Below are 17,526 nucleotides of genomic sequence, written 5' to 3' on the forward strand. Positions count from 1 at the left end.
TCACTCCAGATTTAAGGCTCTTGTCCCTTTAAGAAGCCGGAGGGAGGGGGACGAGAGGAGAGCCGGCGGGCCCCTCTCCGCGCCAAAGCGCATGCGCCGCCCTTCCAGCCTCATGGCAATCCTAGCGGCACTGACTCCTTCGCTGCGCATGCGCCTTACGGCGGAGAGGAATCCTGGCTGCGCATGCGTCGTCAAGGTGTCTGTGTGGAGAGAGCGCCCGCTGCGGCTGCGCATGCGCCGCCTGGAGGGAATGATTGAGAGTGAAGGGAAAAGAAACCACCGCCGCCGCGGCTCCGGATTGGCCAGAGGCGGCGCGGCTTCCTCGTCACGTGACGTCGGCGGCGGCTATTCCTCCTCCCCGGCCCCCTCCCTCCCCTGTCCCCGGCGCGGAGGACGCTGGAAGCCAAGATGGCGGCGGAGCTGGTGGAGGCGAAAGTGAGTGAGTGGCCGGCGGCGGCCGGGAGGCGGGGGCGAGAGGAGGGGCGGGCCGGGAGGGGACGAGGGGGCGGCGGCGGGCCCCTGAGGCCTCCCTCCTCAGCCGGCGGCGGGGCCGGATCTCTGCGCCTCAGGAGAGGGGGGGGGGGGGCGCCCGGGAGGGGGGGGGGCCTACGCGGAGGGGAGGGGCCTCTCGCCAGCCACAGGCCCCGCCCCCAACAATAGGGAGCCCCCGATTCCTGTCTTCAACGAGAGGGAGCCCCAGATGTTGCCTTCACCCCCGCCTCGATCTCCCCAGGAATGGGCAGCCCCCAACTCCTGGCTTTCTCTTCATCGTATCCCCCCAATAATGGGGAGCCCCTAACTCCTGACTTCTCCCCATTTTAGTCTCTAGTCCCAATACTAGCTTCATCCCCATCATAGTTTCCGCCAGTAATGGGCAGCCCCCAACTCCTGGCTTCTCGCAATAATGGGGAGCCCCCCAGTCGTCAACTTCTCCCTTAACTGAGTCTCCCTCAATAATGGGGAGGCCACAGATAAAATAAGCTTCATCTCCATCTTAGTCTCCCCCAGTAATGGGTTGCCCACAAATGGTGGCTTCTCCCCATCCTACTTTCCACCAATCATGCCCCCCGGTTTCTGGCTTCACCCCATCTTAGTCTCCCTCAGGAATGAAGCATCCCTCCATTGACTTCCTTCCCCAGCCCCCCAATATTGGCTTCCTCTGTACAGTATTAGTTTCAATGCTGCCCCTGGGTTAGCTTTCTCAACAGTGGCATCCTCTCCCTATATTCGCCTCCTCTCTTTCCCCCCACATGACTCCTCCTGGCTCTCCAAATGCTCCCCCTACGTTTGCCTTCCTCAATAATGGGGAGCTCCCCATACCGGCTTCATATGTCTATCTGTGTATTGGCTTCTCCTTTTTTCTCCATATTAATAGCCTTGCTCCCCCCAAACACTGCCCCCTGTATTAGTCTTTCACAGTAATGAGGAGCCCCACAATCCTGGCTTCCCCATTATCCGCCCCCCTCCCCATGTGAATCTTCTTGCTCCTCTAATTCTGACTCTCCCTTAGTTTGTCCCTCTTCACTTATTGTTTCTCTTTACCAATATTATTTTGTCCTGTTACCCCAAAATAGTAGGTCTCCGATACCCCCCACGCCTCCTATTGAATTCCCCCCATATTAGTCCCCTCACTCCCCACTGATCTTCCATTGTACAGTGAGCCCTCCATATCCACGGATTCAAGCATCCACGGTTTGAAAATATTTTAAAATATACAAATTGCAGTATGCAAACCTTGGTATTGCTATGTTATGTAAGGGATGCTGTTTTACTATGCCATTGTATTGAATGGGACTTCAGCATCCATGGATTTTGGTATTGGGGGGGGGGGTGTCCGAGAACCAAACCTGGCAGATACCAAGGGTCCACTGTATTGGCCTCCCCTTCCTAACCACTCTTACCCACATCTCTGTATCTACCCCATTCCCAGGAACAGTCCTCTCTCAGGAGAGATCCCCGCTGCAGAAATAAATCAGTTTGACACCAGTTCAGCTGTCAAGACTCTATCCGGCAGAATCCTGGGATTTGGCAAAGTATTCAACCTGGTCTGTCAGAGAGCTCTGGAGCCTCCCCTGACTACAAATCCCAGGATTCTGAAGGATAGAGAAGGGCAGTTAAAGTGCTGTCAAAGTGCCTTATTTCTGCAGTGTAGATACACCTTTGGTTGCACTTAACTCCCCCGCTTATTTCCCATAGAATCATAGAGTTGGGAAAGACCCTCGAGGGCCATCCAGTCCAACCTCCTGCCATGCAGGAATACCCAAGCGCTGCCAAAAGATGGCCATCCAACACTCTTCCTTTTTAAAACTGCTTAATAGAAAGTGCATGTTTCTCGCCTTGATGGGAAGGGAAGAGACGCCACCGCTGAGAGATAGATCAGGACAGTGAGTGGAGTGAGGTTGTTAGTGGTTCTGGGACTTCGAAAGCCCTTTGGCATCTGAGGGAATTTGCCCCACCACAAATGTGCATGGGGATGGTGTTACAGGTACCCAACACACAACATACACTGAAGTTGTCTCCCTAAAGTACATTTATTGTGGCCAGAGCGTTTTACAGACATTAGCCACATTTATCAAATGGACCGATTGTTGCATTTCACTGACATGTATTGTTTACCTTTGAGTGTCTGCGTGTGATTTTGAAAACCCAGTGGTTATTGATGAGGGTGGAAGCTGAGGCATTTAGCAAAATTCCTTCTGTGGAAAGAGGGAGAGAGAGAAGCTGCAGACTGGGGATTGTGTGTGGCTGAAATGTGTGTCTGTCCAAAACTGCGATCTTTAAATTGTGTTTACACTTTGAATCGTGTCCAGAAACAGACCAGCCAGCCAGTGAAATGGTTGTAAAAAGGGAGTTGCGTATTTGGATGGAGGACCGCTAGGTAATACTCAGTGCTGTAATTTCTGTTTCAGAGGAAGGAACTGGCAAAACCATCTCTGAGGATTCTTCGCCTAAGAAAACCCTTTGAAATTTATGGGGTCGCCCTGAGTCAACAGACAACCTACATTACGGGGTGTTGTAGGTTGCAGGTTGCAACACAAGAGTATTGCTCTGAATAATTCAAAGCATTGCAGAATCAGCTACCCACCCCTTTTGTCTCCTTGTGGTATTCTGAGCCATGAGAGATTGTGAATGTGGCAGTGAAAATGGGATGGGGGAACATAACACACACCGGCTTAGTTGTGAATCTTTGGTGAGATTACACAGAAGAAGAAAGATGCTTTGGTGGGTAAATGTCTCCCAGAGCGGAGGGATGTGAGCTTTCAAACTTTGCACGCTGCGTCATGTGAGGTGAAGCTCTGACCTATTTTTTATTGTTATTAGTCCTTTTATAGATATCAGAAATGATAGCCCAGCATCTCCAGCTTCATGGCGGATTTATATGTTTTGAAGTTATTTAGTCAAAATTATTTCAATTTCAGACATTCCTTGGAGATTCTGGGATGGGAGAAATGGAGTTGCACGAAACAGGCCACGATGATGCCCGATTTCCAGGGTAGTTGTTGAAGCCACTGTTACCCGGGAAACTGGAGCAATGGTACGGCCAATTTTTGTAGGATGGAAGGAGAAGGGATGTTCAAGGCATTGGCCAGCTTTCAATTGTACCTCCCTCCTGTCTCCTTCTGTTACTCCTGGCTTCTGCAAGCTACTTTTGGTTGTGGTCTACCTCTGCCAAAATGTTTTGCCTTGATTTGCCAGGGCAGCAATAACAGAGTTGGGCACAGGGCCGGGGGTGAAGTCCTCATCTTGTGCCAGCTATTTGTGAGTAAAGCAAGAATAACCAGTAGCAGCAAAGAAGGGGTAAGATGTGGGGCTGATGACTGAAACCACCAATGGTTAGGACTTCTGCCTGAAGCAGAAAAGAGAGGAGATTTCACTGTATATGTGTTCCCAGTCTGTTTTCATTCTTCATAAAGACTAACAGATTGCTGTTGTTGTTTTTAGAAGGGGAGGCATGATTAGAAAAACAGGTATAGGAATTAGACAAGATCCTGAGATATATAATTGAATACAAAAGTTAGAATTGTCCATGCCATTGTATTTCCTATTTTGATGTATACTTGTGGAAGCTGTACAGTGAAGAAAGTTGATAGGAAGAGAATCAACTCATTTGATATGTGGTGTTGCAGGTGAGTTCTGCAGGTACCACAAACCTCCAAAAAGTCAAGTGAATGGGTCTTAGAGCAGTTCAAATCTGCACTCTCCCTAAAAGCCAAGATGACTCAACTGAGGTTGTCATACTTTGGCCATATCATGAGAAGACATGACTTGCTAGGAAAGAGTAATGCTTCGTAAAAAGGGCAACAGGAAGTGAGAAAGGCCTCACTATGGATGGATAGACTCCATCAAGAAAGCTCTGGCCACTTCCCTGAGTTCGCAAGACATGAGCAAGGCAGTTGATGACAGGGGGACTTGCAGGTCTCACATTCATGGTGCCTCATAAGTTGAAGTTGACTTATCAGCCATTAGCAACAGCATGACTTACTCTTTACCTTCTTCTCCCTATTCCTTCAGACATACCACACAAGGGGTCTGGGTGACGACACAGTAAGGTATAGGATGACATCTTTTGGATCTTAGGGCCCCTTGCCAGTCTCTGAACTGGCGTGAAGCAGCAAGAAGCAAAATAAACTTTACAGTATAGAATGCCTGATATGTGATATATTTATATCTGTGCTTCCAGAGTCAGATTCATCTTACTTCCTTGGTTGGTTAATTTGATGTCTTGCATAAAGGAAGCTATCTTTTAAACTCGTGTTTGTCTGAGAGAAGGTAATCAATTCCATTTTAAAGTAAATGTGGGCATGGAGTGTGTTACATTTCTGTTAATTAGGATTTACAGGGTGTTATTTTTTTAGAGGCACTCACTGCAGTGTGGATGTAAAGTACAAGAGGGCTTACATGGCTCTTCTCTTCCTTGCTTTGTCCTCATAACAACCTTGGAGTGGGTATGGGTGGTGAGGATGTGAGACAGGGCCTTCTCCATGGTTGCCTCTAGTCTCTAGAACAGCCCCTGGTTTGCTGTTCTTCTGTTGGCGTTGTGTGAATTCGGGTCATTTCCAAGTTATGGCGACCCTAAGACAGACCTGTCATGGGGTTTTCTTAACAAAGTTTGTGCAAAGGGGAGTTAGCTTTGCCTTCCTTTGGGGCAGAGAGAATGTGACTTGCCCAAGGATATGCAGGAGGTTTCCATGATGGAGCAGGGGCTCAGACTGGTCTCCTGGAGTCCAAGTCCAATACTCAAACAAGTGGAGGGTGAATGTCAGAATAATTTCATTGGTCATACATACCCTTTACTTCAGGTTTGCTTTAGGCAGCTGAATTTCTTTGGCTTTGAGCATATTGAACATAAATCAGGATGAGCCTCAACATTCAGAAAAAGACATAGAGAAAGAAAAGACAAGCCAATGAGTTAACATTTATTTTTGCACTTTTGCTGCTAGCCATCCAGATCTTTGCTCAGGTTTTCCACCCTGAATACGTCTTTTTCGTCTGTTTAATTCCCTTTTTGTTTTGGGTCTTGTCTCTTCCCACAGAACATGGTGATGAGTTTCCGGGTCTCAGACCTCCAGATGCTGTTGGGCTTCGTCGGAAGGAGCAAGAGTGGCCTGAAACACGAACTGGTCACCCGGGCATTGCAGTTGGTCCAGTTTGACTGCAGCCCAGAACTCTTCAAGAAGATTAAGGAGATCTATGAGACCCGGTATGCCAAGCTCTCCGACCCTCCAGGGCACCCCACGCAGCAGCAGCCTCCCCCGCCACCTCAGCAGCCATCGGTACCCCCCCAGCCCCACCGACCGCCTCCTGATGGCCTTTCCCTCCATGCTTCCTACGACCGTGGCAGCAATGCGGTCGCCCGGACTGCCCTCTCGTCCTCCAACATTGACTATCCCGCCCTCTACGGGAAGTACCTAAACGGACTGGGGCGTTTGCCCGTCAAACCGGTCAAGCCGGAGGTGCGGCTGGTGAAACTCCCTTTCTACACCATCCTGGACGAACTACTGAAGCCCACCGAACTTGGTGAGTTGTTGGGGTTGATGGTGAGTATAATTGCCTCTTTGTGGGGATGGGAGGAACTTCCAGTGATGCTTTCGTTAAGCCTCATAGGCCTTCTAATGTCTTTCTCTCCACTGTTCTGGTGTTAGAGTCCGTTGCCTGCCTTTCCATTTCTGATCATTCTGACATTTAAGACCTACATTTCTGTCTTTGCTAAATGGAACAATAGAATGATAAAATCATAGAGTTGGAAGAGACCTCAAGAGTCATCCAGTCTCACACCCTTCTGCCATGTAGGAAGACACAGTCAAAGCACCCCCAACAAATAGCCATCCACCCTCTGTTTAAAAACTCCCAAAGATGGAGACTCCACCATGCTCCAAAGGAGTGTGTTCCACTGTTGAACAGGTCTTACTGTCAAGTTTCTCCTAATGCTGAGGTGGCAAACCTCTAAAAGCAGAAGGTTCTCTCCTCCTGTTGGCCCGCTGATATCCTGAGAGCCAGTTGAACTCTGTGTAAAGGAGTGTCCTTGAAAACAGTCCTTTATTCAGAACCATGAGGATAGGAATCTTACTTTATTTTAGGGGAAGTCCTATAGCTCAGGGCTAGAGGATGTGCTTTGCATACAGAAGGGGCCTGGATTCAAATTCCCAGTATCTCTTGGTAGGGTTCAAGAACCATGGAGAGCTATGACTGCCAAGTCAGTGTAGGCAACACTGAAGGCACCCACCCCCCAATTTGGTTAAATGTTGTGGGCCTTCAATTTGTTTCTGACTCAAGGCGACCCTGATGTGAACCAATCACAGGGTTTTCTTGGCAAGATTTGATCAAAAGGTTTTGCCTTTGTCTTCTTTGATGCTGAGAGAGTGTGGTTTAGCCAAAGTCAACCAGTGCATTTCCAGGACTGAGCAGGAATTCAGACTCTGGTCTCCAGTGTTGTAGTCCCAACACTCATATCACTACACCATGCTGGCTCAGTTGTATGGGCAAGGGTTGTTCACCAGAGGTTTGCCTTTGTCTCCTGAGGCTGAAAGAGTGTGACTGGCCCAAGGTCACCTGGTGGGCTTCCATGGCCAAGCGGGGATTCGAACCCTGCTCTCCCAAGCCGTAGTCCAACATTCAAACCACTATACAATTCTGGATCTCTTATGTGTTAAAGAAGTAATCCTTAACTGTACTTTGAACTTCTGTTTAATAAATTAACTTTTGTATTATGCATTTGTACCTCTGAGAATATGAGTTTCAACAGGAAGAGTCCATGCTGGCAGCAGTGGTTTAGGATTGGTAGTTTCCAATGGTGGGATTAGAGGAATAAAGTCTTACATGAGAATCATGAGGGCATCTAGAAGTTCCCTGCAGTTGGTGCCATACAATAATCTCTCTCTCTCTCTCTCTCTCTCTCTCTCTCTCTCTCCCCCGCCTCTGTGGAACACAACCTACAGTTAAAATAATACAATTCCATATCCCAGTGTGGAATACTGATGGGATAAGTAAGCCTTTTTTAGATTGTAAGCCTGAGGGCAGGGAAATGTCTTATTTACAAACTGTAAGCTGCTCTGATAGCCTTGGCTGAAGAGCAGGGTATAAATTAATTATTATTATTATTATTATTATTATTAGTAGTAGTAGTAGTAGTAGAAGCTCTCCCAATTGGAAGCCCTCCCAAATGTATGGAGCTGCATCCTGTAAGCACAGACATGCTCTCTCTGTGGAAGATTGATAGTAAGAGAGCTGTTTTGCAGTGGAACCTGTTACTAGACCACGATGTGGGGCAGCCTGTAGGCCTCTGGGTGTTGCTGTACTACAACTCCCATCACTTACCACTGTTAGCTGTGCTGATCACGGATGATGAGAGTTGTACTCCAGCAACATTTAGCATATTGCCACTATGGTGTTCATCTATCTTGTAGAAATCATTCCTAGCAACCACTGAACACAGTGGCACCTCATAATTAATGCAATTAAATATAGTAAAGAGCGGAGCAGAAGCGGCAAGGCGTTAAGACAAAGAACAAGGCGTTCTTGTACTTGCAATTCTTTTCCTTAGAGAGAGGAGGTGCCTGGGTTTTATTTTTCACCTGCACATTATCATCTTTGGCTCTTCCCACCTAAGGATAAGCTTTGTGTCCCCTTTTCCTGGCCAGCACAGAGTGGCACCATTCCTTCTCATGGTTGGGATACTATACTTGAGTCAATAAAATTGCATTGGCCTTTTTTTGCTGCTGCTTCCCATTGCTGCCTCACATATAGTTTGTGGTCCTCTCAGACCCCTGGATTTCTGGTTCTTTTTTAAATGTGTGTCCTCAGACTGCAGCTCTGCAAAACTCCAAAAATAAACTCTTTTTTACTTCTACCTTCCCAGTCCCACAGAACAACGAGAAGCTCCAGGAGAGCCCTTGCGTCTTTGCCCTAACGCCACGGCAAGTGGACCTGATCAGGAATTCCAGGTATCCTCCCAGGTTTTGTTCACACTCCCAGACTTGGTGGCAGGCAGAAGGCAGAGCTCCTGGCCGGTCTTCTGGGCTGATAGATTGACAAGGAGGTTTCAGTTTTAACAATACCAAGTAAAAATCTGAACCATCTCTGCTGTCAGCTAAGACTGGGCTAACTGCTTAGCTCTTTGCAGGGTTACAAGCTCCTAAAAAGAACTTTTAAATCAAAAAAGGAAACAGAGTTCCTTTTCTAAAGAGTTCTCTACAAGCAGTCACTTGTAGATTGTAGTGAGCATCTCCCCCTTTATCTTTAAAGTAGATGTTTAATTATGTGCTCTTGTATCTCTGTCTCTCTCTCTTTCTTTCCTTTTGTTTGTTTTTAATTTGGCAGGGAGTTGCAGCCAGGTGTGAGATCAGTCCAGGTTGTACTCAGGTAAGCTTGGATGCTGGGCTGTTAATTAAAACCCCCGAGACAGACAGACAGACAGGGCTAGGAGATGGGAGGTGGGCCAAGGAGGATTTATCAAACCACACCGTGACGTCTGCTGAAATCCTTGCCTAAGTAATGTAAACAGCTTTGCTTCAGACCAATTCCCCTGGTTCTCAGGTCTTGCCTTAGCAGTCAGCTTTTCTTCTGGGGTTGCCTTTAAATCTACAGAGGGCTGTCATGTAGAAGATGGAGCAAGATGCAGAGACCAGGACACAAAACACTGAATTCAAATTACAGTGCGCCCGTGTCATATGTGAGCACACATGGCTTCCAGCATATGTTGGAAGCAGCGCCAGAAGAAGTGGTGCTGTGCGCCGGGAAAAGTAATGGCACATGTGCCTGTGGTGTGCGCACTGTGCGCCATTGCAGGCACAAGCCCCATTATCTTTAATAGGGCTTGAGCATTCGTGGAATTTCCCTTATGCACGGGTGAGGGGTGGGTGAGTGGGTCCGGAACGGATCCCCTGAGTAAAGGAAGGGACCACTGTACAAACGAAAAAGCAAACAGAAAGGGGATTAGAGAGAAAAATCAATCCTGAGCATGGTACTGTTCAACAGTGGAATAGACTAACTCCGAAGGTGGGGGATGCCTCTTCATTAGAGGCTTTTAAACAGAATTTGGAGGTCCACCTTGCAGGGAAGTTGTATTTCCTGATCAGGGTTGGAGTAGATGACCCTTGGAATCCCTTTCACCTCTGCAATTCTGTGGTGGTTATCTTCCCGATGGAGAGTATGAGACCAAGGATATGGTCTCCACTCCTCACTACTATGAATTATCGATTATCCAAATTTTCATTTAATTTGTCTGAGCCTGGGTTGTGGACAAGGAATCTGGGTTGTGAATGAGGGAAGGTTTAGACTAGTGTTGCTGGGCTTCATCCTTATCTTGAGCTGGGTTTGCTAACTCTGGGTTTTCCTTTTCCAGAATCTGCTACACCGATACTAGTTGCCCTCAGGAAGACCAGTACCCCCCAAATATCGCTGTCAAAGTAAACCACAGTTACTGTTCTGTCCCTGTAAGTTGACCTGATGTCCGCTTTTGGGCTAACTCTGTAAACCTACTTCCAAAGGATGATGTGGCAGTCTCCTCTGTCCCTGTATGTGTGTATATGTGTGTGTATGTGTGTGTGTGTGTGTGATTCTGCCCCTTGGTCTGAAAGGCAGTCTTTCTTCCATTGGTCTTTAGAACTGCCAGTCATCCAGGGAGGGGAGGAAAAGGCAGCCTTGCCTTGAGGTGAAGGGAAGCGTCTGCTGGACTATTTTTCCATGCCAAGGCTGCCCTCCATTGCAACTGATCTCTTACAATGGAGCAAAGAAGAAACTGCTCTCAATTCAATGCAAAAACTCTGTGCTGATCCCACTGAAGCATCACTGAAACCGTGTTGCTTTGCCACTTCTGGATGAACCAGAAATGACTTGGAGACATGGTTTAGGTTTTCAGACAGAAACAGCAGAAAACCACTTTTCTGAAATCATCCAAGAACGTTTTCTTGTTCTTAAAGAAAAATATTGTGGTTGGTGTTGCCCATTAACTGTGTGGGGAGAGCCAAAAGCACCTCTCTGACTCTCAGAGCATGTCCAGTCCTGATCAGAATTAATCTCTCTCTCTTTCCCTCTTTCTCCCTTTCTTACTCTAGGGCTATTACCCCTCCAACAAACCAGGAGTGGAGCCAAAGAGGCCTTGTCGTCCCATCAACCTCACCCATCTCATGTATTTGTCTTCCGCGACCAACCGCATCACAGTTATTTGGGGCAATTACGGAAAGGTGCGGAGCTGGCTGGGTTCTGTGACCACGAGTTCATTCTGCAAAATCTGTCAAGAAACATGCAGTGTGTCTGTAAATTCTCCATATGCAAACACAGAAGAGAAGTCTTTTCTGTTTGCACTGGCCAGATCCATTTGGTGGAAGAGGGGAGGATGGAATCACACGGCTATCCTGATGTTCTCTCTCCTCACCACTGGCCATGTTGACTTGGGTTGCTGGGGTCTGAAGTCCAGCAACATTTGGAGTCCACACAATTCTATCTTCTGAAGTGTGTGTGTGTGTCTGTGTGTGTGAGAGAGAGTTGTAGTGTGGAAAGGACCCTGTTGCAACTCATAATAAAAACCAGCTTGCTCCCCTTGTCTAGAAAGCTGGGGATGTTTAGCTTCAGTGACAAACCTAACCACTTTCAAAGCAGTGAGATTCTTCAATGAGACTAGAAAAGAACCAATTTTAAAAATGCAAAATAATAATAATAGAAGCAAATGCTACTGTGGGTTCATGTGCCTTTTTGTCATCCCCTTGTTTTCTCTCTCCCACCCCCTCAAACCAGAGTTATTCCGTCGGCCTCTTCCTCGTACGACAGATGACGTCCGCCGAGTTGCTGCAGAGGTTGAAAACCATCGGCATCAAACATCCGGAGCTGTGCAAGGCACTTGGTGAGCCTGTACTTCTCTTTTATGCCATGTGGCAAGGTGGCAACAGTGCCTCCCCTTCCCCATGACTTAGCAGGTCAGGGGCTTCCATTCAGACACAGGGAAATGGGGTTAATTCTGGCGGGTTCTGTTTTTTCCTTGGAAACTCACATCCTATCTTCTTCCTCACAATAACGTGAGGCAGCCCACAAAATAAAAGATAGATTTTATTTATTTAGTGGTGGAAGTTGCTAATTGAGGCCTGGTTTTACTAACCCCCCCCCCCCTTGAAATCACAGTGAAAGAGAAGCTACGCCTGGATCCAGAAAGTGAAATTGCTACCACTGGTGTCCGGGTCTCTTTAATATGCCCAGTAAGTCTTTTCTTTTGCCTTATGATACAGACTGTGGGGTGGTTGGCACTAAAACGTGGGTCTAGATAGATTAAAGGAGAACCTCTCAGGGTATACATGTATCAGCAGTTTAATTCTGCGCTCAGGCTGCATCCACATTGCAGAAATAATACAATTTGACACCGCTTTAACTGCCATTTCGCCATCCTGTGGAAGCCTGTAGTTTGTTGTGGCACGTTTTCTGCATAGAAAAAGCTGTTTTCTTTGCAGAAAATCTTGCTTTCTGTGCCAATCAACCACATGGCCATTTTGCACAGAAGTCCCCATTACAGCATTTGCTGCGCAGGAAACATCTTTTTATGTACAGAAAAATGTTTCTGCATAGAGATAATGCCTTTGGGTTGTCAGGTCACTTACTGTGGATTTCGTGTTCGATTGTCTATTTCTCCTCCCTCCCCCCCAAAAATCTCTCTTCCAAAGCTGGTAAAGATGCGCTTGTCCGTTCCCTGCCGGGCTGAATCCTGTGCCCACCTTCAGTGCTTCGACGCCGTTTTCTACCTGCAGATGAACGAGAAGAAACCTACGTGGATGTGTCCTGTCTGTGACAAGCCAGCCACATACGAGCAGCTAATGATCGATGGGTAAGCAGAAAGCCAGACTCTCTTTTTCCATCTCCTTCTGGAAGCTTCTGAGTGGAATGAAGCCATAGCCAGGGAGACATACATACATGCATTCATACATATGCCAGTTCCCAGAACCCACTTCTCAAAAAACTATTATTAAAAAAGGTTGGAAGTGGACATCTTGGGGCTGTCACAGCACATTGTAGGCTTGAACCCTGGACTGCTGGAGCTTGCCCATCGTTCTTGTTGTCATAGTTGTATACCTTCAAGTCATGTCCAACTTGGGATGAACATGAGACAACCTGTTGTGGTGTTTTCTTTGCAAGATTTGTTCATAGGAGTTTGGCTTTGCCTTCCTCTGAAGTGGAGAGGGACTGACTGGGCCAGGGTCACTCAGCGGGTTTCCATGGCTGGGCAGGGATTCAAATTTGGTCTCCCAGACTCCTAGTCCACCACTTAGACTGCTATACCACCCTGGCTCTTCATCACCCCTGATATAAAAGAAAAACACTTTGTGCCTTGACTCAGGAGTTTGAGTTGACATCTCTGTTTTCTTTTTGTCTTTCTCTCTGGCTAGGCTGCTGTCGAAAATCTTGACAGAATGTGAGGATGCCGATGAGATCGAATACTTAGTGGATGGCTCCTGGTGCCCCATCAAGGCCGAGAAGGAAAGGAGCTACAGCCCCCAGTGTCCAATACTAGTCATGGGCAGCCCTGCCGGTACGTCTAAAAATCCTGTTTGGCAAGCTGGTGTTTTTTTAAAAAGTTAGCCAAGATTTTGGGGCTCATGGAGGGCTGCATCCAGTGAATCGCCCTCATGGTAGAGTAAGCATTTTGGACTACAACTCCCAGAATCCCTAAGCCACATTGGCCACGTTGGCTGAGTGTTGTGTGGAGTTCTAGCCCGAAAAGTGGTGGATCTAGGAACTGTTTGCCATTTGACTTCCCACAATGTCCCTATTGTGTATCATTGCCCTGGGGTGTTTTGGCAACTCACAATGGAGGCTTCTGGGAAATGGAAGGGACTGGAATAGTAGTTGTAATCACAAATAACAGCAAAAAGAAAAGTGTATGTCTAGTGAAGGCACATCTTCCTTGTTGGCTGTTCACAGACTGTTGAATTCCTCTTGGGGGTGTTTTAGTGATGGCATGGCAGGGGGATGAACTAGATCTCCCTTTGGATCCCTTCTCCGCCATTCTGTGCTTCAGAGTCTGAACTATGTGATGTTTGTGGCAGATGACTAACACAACATGTACAGGCTTCCCTGCATTAAGCTGTAGAGAAAGATCCTTTTCGAGAAGCCTATCATGGAAGAACTTTTTTTGAAAGGAAAAACTATATATGTTTATAAATTTGGCTCTTAAAACCTTTCAAATTCCTCTGACCCTGTTCTCTCTTGCCCCCTTTGACCTCCTCCCTTCATTTCCAGGGGCCACTTCGGACATAAACGGGGTGCCTCCTCCAGCCCCCAGCATGGAGAATGGGAAGGTCCCAGCTGACGTGGTAGATTTAACACTGGACAGCTCATCCTCGGAGGAAGAGGAGGAGGAAGACGAAGAGGAGGATGAAGACGGGCCCAAAAGGAAGGTGCCACGCCTCTACAAGAATGGCCTGGCCTCCGCCTGCTGACCAGAGGGGCAGCTCCAGAAACTTCCGCATGGAAAAGCTTGAATACCTTGGTGCTTAACTCAGATATAGGAGGAGGGGCTTCACACCCCTCACTTATCCCGCCCCTCTTCCATCTCCTCCTCTTCCTCTGGAGCTTCCCTTTGACTTCCCGGTTCCAAGTTTAGACTATGAAAAATAAAGAGAGTGACCCGTCTTGGTGAGGAACGGAGCTGTTGCATGTCAGAAGGACCCACTCAAGAGACGGGGAAAGAAAGAGAGGCCACCTCCAATTTCTGCTCAGCTCGGACTGCCTTTGGAAACAAGAGGCGCCCTTCCCGGGCTCCAAGACCTTTGGGGGTTGCCACTGACTCAGTTTCCCTTCTCCACTGCCCTCTTCCTCATCCTCTCCCGAACTTCTTGACCCCCACTTGCTTGTTTTGGGGGGAACTGTAGGGGAACAACTGGACTTTGGCTGAATGGAGCTGGGCCAAACCCCACCTGTGGGCTCCCCAAACTTTCCAAAAAGTCTTGTGCATCTTTTCGGGGGGCAGGGAGGTGTTTACCTCGTTCAGCAACCATTCCCAATTCCTTCTTTCTTTTTGTCCCTCCTTTCTTGCTCCTAATCCACCACCAAACAATGTTTGCTGGACTTTTTGTTTTGTTTTTGCGCTGGTTGGAGAGGTCTTAAGGCTCCCAATTTTGCTTGTCCTCTCCGATCCCGTTCTGCAGGCGCATGAGGAAAGATTCAGGGCAGGACGGGACGGAGGCAGAATTAAAGCCAAGGTTCCTTGGGGTGGCCCAGCAGTCTCCAGCCCAGGAAGAACCTCATGTAAAAAAGGAAAGGTTGGAACTGTCTTATTTTTTAGCCTCTTCTCAAAAGTAATGTAGATGATAGCCTAGTGACTCTCCACTTTTCAAAAAGTTGAACAGAAGCCATGGGGGGGGGTTGAGGTTTGGAGGGGATACGTGGAGGGGAAGGGCTTGAACCACCAATCTGTCATTTGTCATTTTTTCCTCCTTTTTTCCTTTGAAGTGCAATAACTTGGTGTGTTTTGGAAGAGCTGCGTGTTCCCCGCAAGGGCTTCATCTTGGGATGGGGGTGGCATTGTTTTTGCAGGGAGTGTGTGCCAGGAGGAGGGGTGGGGATGATGGGCCTTCTGGAACAAGAAATGCCAGGTGGAGGAACTCCCTCTCTCTCTCTCTCTCTTTTTCCTTCTCAGTTTCTAGCCAACTACCTCGGTTTCAAATGAACGAATAAATAAAACTAAAAATTCAGGTGTTAGGTCCGTCACGAGAACAGCATGGAGCTGAGCTGGGGCTGAAGGCGGCATGGGAATGACTCTCTTTTCCCTTCAAATTGCCTTTGGACTGCTTCAGTGTCTCCTCTTTGTCCCTCTCGTCACGTGCGCTTGTGTGTTTTGTGGATCCTTCTAAAATATGACCCATCTCTCATCTTTCTCTGCTTGGCCTCTGAGACCCTCTGCTATGTGGCCTTGGCTCCTTCAGACTTTTCTCGCTGGCAAGGGAAAGAAAACAGCCCCCCAAACAAGGTGGCACCCCCCATCTTGTGTCTGCTGAGGGTGTCGGAGGCGAATGGTGCGTAGCGTTTGTTGTATTTGGCTGGACCAGCGAGGCTGGTGAGCGTAACTGGAGGAGGGATGGAGCAATTGCTCTTGTAACTCCCTCTCCAAATTGAATTGGACCAGGATTGGGATGTGTTCTTTTCTCTTCCCTCACCTTCCTCCTTCCTCTCCCTTCAGTCCAGCTGCAGCAAAGGCAGAGCTTTGAGGGTGGGTTCTTCTTCTTCTTTTGAGTTTCCAAAATGCTTTCCCCCCTCCTTCCCCACATCTTCTTCCCTGCCTCTGCCAGTCAGGCTGAGGTCCCTCCTAGGAAGTTAAAATTAAAGTAACAACAGAGTGAATCCAAACTCTTTATTTAACAGTTAAAATAATAACCATTAAAATAGCAGAGGGTTGTTGGTTTTTTAAATAATGCCAATAGTGGTTTGCCAAGTGCTGCGTTTTCACAAGGAAGGGCATTTTGTGTGTGTTTGTGGTTTTAGAAATAAAACCTTGGAACTGAAAAGGAGCTGCTCTTCTTGTTTTTTGCAGCATTGGGTTAGACAGAGCTCCCTCTCTCTTTATGGAGAAGGACATCTCTTTTCTGGTGGGGGAAAAAAAGCCTCCCATATTTATTCCCATATGTTTCAAAATCCCCAAAATTGATATTTTGGACATCTTCCAAAAGTTAGAACTTTTGGGACGGTGAGCACTTGTTTTATGAAACCAAGCTTGATATTGGACGTTAGATCATTTGAAATGGTTAGCTCTTCTCCCTCTCTCCCTCTCCCCCCCAAATCAGCATTTTTTTCCTATATTAAAAAGCCCGTTTAAGGGACTCTTAGGGACCCCCTGGGAAGATGCAGCACCAAATTGGCCAAACTTTCAATTTCTCTCCCCCAAAACCTCTGGAAGCCAGGTTGGGGCAGCCAGGTTGCAGTGGGGATTCCCCACTGAATCTATTTTTCCACCACAACCCATTAACTTAATTATTTTTCCTCTCAAACAAGCATCTAAAGAAAGGATAAGCAATATATTTTCCTTGACACGACCCGCATGCCTTCCAGAGCCATTTTAGAGTTTGGGCTGAACTGTTTTTCCTTGTATAGATCGCAGCTTACGTTAAGGTCCTTCTCCTTCCTCAGTGTTTGGATCCTAATTTAATTGTGTGTTCAATCTCCCTTGGGCTTTCTTTTCTTCCCTGCCCCTTCAAACCTTGTCCAGCCTGCTGAAACTTTGCTTTCCTGTCTTTCTCTCCATCTCCTCTCCTTTTGTGTCGGTCAGCTTTCCATTCTGTACATACATTTTTACTTAACTCCCCCTTTCCTACTCCTACTGCTGCTTCATTTTTCCTCCCTTCTCTCTCTCTCTCTTTCTTTTTTGTAAAGAAAAGAAATTATTTTTCTTTCGTTCAATACATTCTTCAGAAACTCAAGAACTATAGTGTTTGTTAAATGAATAAAAAGGAAATATTTCAATTTTAGTTTCTTTTCTCCTTGTGCCTGGTGTCCTAACGAATGAGATTTTTAAAATGCGTTACTTTTTGTGGGTTGGTTCAATCTTCGGATCAGCATACAGTTTCTGGTTGAGGGTGGTTGGATTTGAACCATTCCCACTTCTTGAACCTCGTTATATTTATTTAATTTGGAGTATTTATACCCCACTCTTCAGCCACAAAATCTCTCAAATGTGTAATTAGACAATTCCTTAGCCAGGGTTCGAATCCCAGCTCAGCCATATAAACCCACTGGGTGACCGTGGACAAGTCACACTCTCTCAGCCTCAGAGGAAGGCAAAGGCAAACCCCCTCTGAACAAATCTGGCCAAGGAAACCCTGTGACAGGTTTTGCCTTAAGGCTGCCGTATGTCACAAATGACTTGCACATAACAGTACCAGGTATATATAAATATAAATAATGTGCGCATATTTTCAGCAATGCCAATATTAACTATAATTAGACTTGTCAGCGATACGATATCACAGTTTTATTTCCTGAACTGTTAATGCCATTTGAAATGTGGCATAATATATGCATACAGTCCGTACAATATATACCACATACACACAT

The 17,526-nt window shown here is 47.1% G+C and overlaps 1 protein-coding gene across 2 annotated transcripts; it reads left to right on the forward strand.

The window, feature by feature from the left end:
- Positions 1-225: 225 nt before the first annotated feature.
- PIAS4 (protein inhibitor of activated STAT 4) lies at positions 226-16,935 on the forward strand. Of its 2 annotated transcripts, none has more exons than XM_042479932.1 (11): positions 226-435; positions 5,535-6,018; positions 8,357-8,441; positions 8,818-8,859; positions 9,842-9,932; positions 10,554-10,682; positions 11,233-11,338; positions 11,614-11,687; positions 12,147-12,307; positions 12,867-13,009; positions 13,720-16,935. In XM_042479932.1, the coding sequence occupies exons 1-11, from the start codon at positions 409-411 to the stop codon at positions 13,917-13,919; spliced, it is 1,542 nt and encodes a 513-aa protein (XP_042335866.1). In that variant the 5' UTR covers positions 226-408; the 3' UTR covers positions 13,920-16,935. The 2 variants fall into 2 exon arrangements, with proteins under 2 accessions (XP_042335866.1, XP_042335867.1); XM_042479933.1 differs by lacking the exon at positions 226-435 and adding an exon at positions 3,365-3,535.
- Positions 16,936-17,526: the final 591 nt, after the last annotated feature.

This window comes from Sceloporus undulatus, chromosome 7 (genome assembly GCF_019175285.1).
Source record: "Sceloporus undulatus isolate JIND9_A2432 ecotype Alabama chromosome 7, SceUnd_v1.1, whole genome shotgun sequence".
Classification (NCBI taxonomy): domain Eukaryota; kingdom Metazoa; phylum Chordata; class Lepidosauria; order Squamata; family Phrynosomatidae; genus Sceloporus; species Sceloporus undulatus.

What these genes read in the sequence shown, in the direction of transcription:
- PIAS4 (XM_042479932.1), top strand. Translation starts at nt 409, where the DNA reads ATGGCGGCGGAGCTGGTGGAGGCGAAA. An exon ending in CGGAGCTGGTGGAGGCGAAA is followed by an intron (nt 436 to 5,534) that starts GTGAGTGAGTGG and finishes CTCTTCCCACAG; the next exon opens with AACATGGTGATGAGTTTCCG. An exon ending in ACTGAAGCCCACCGAACTTG is followed by an intron (nt 6,019 to 8,356) that starts GTGAGTTGTTGG and finishes CTACCTTCCCAG; the next exon opens with TCCCACAGAACAACGAGAAG.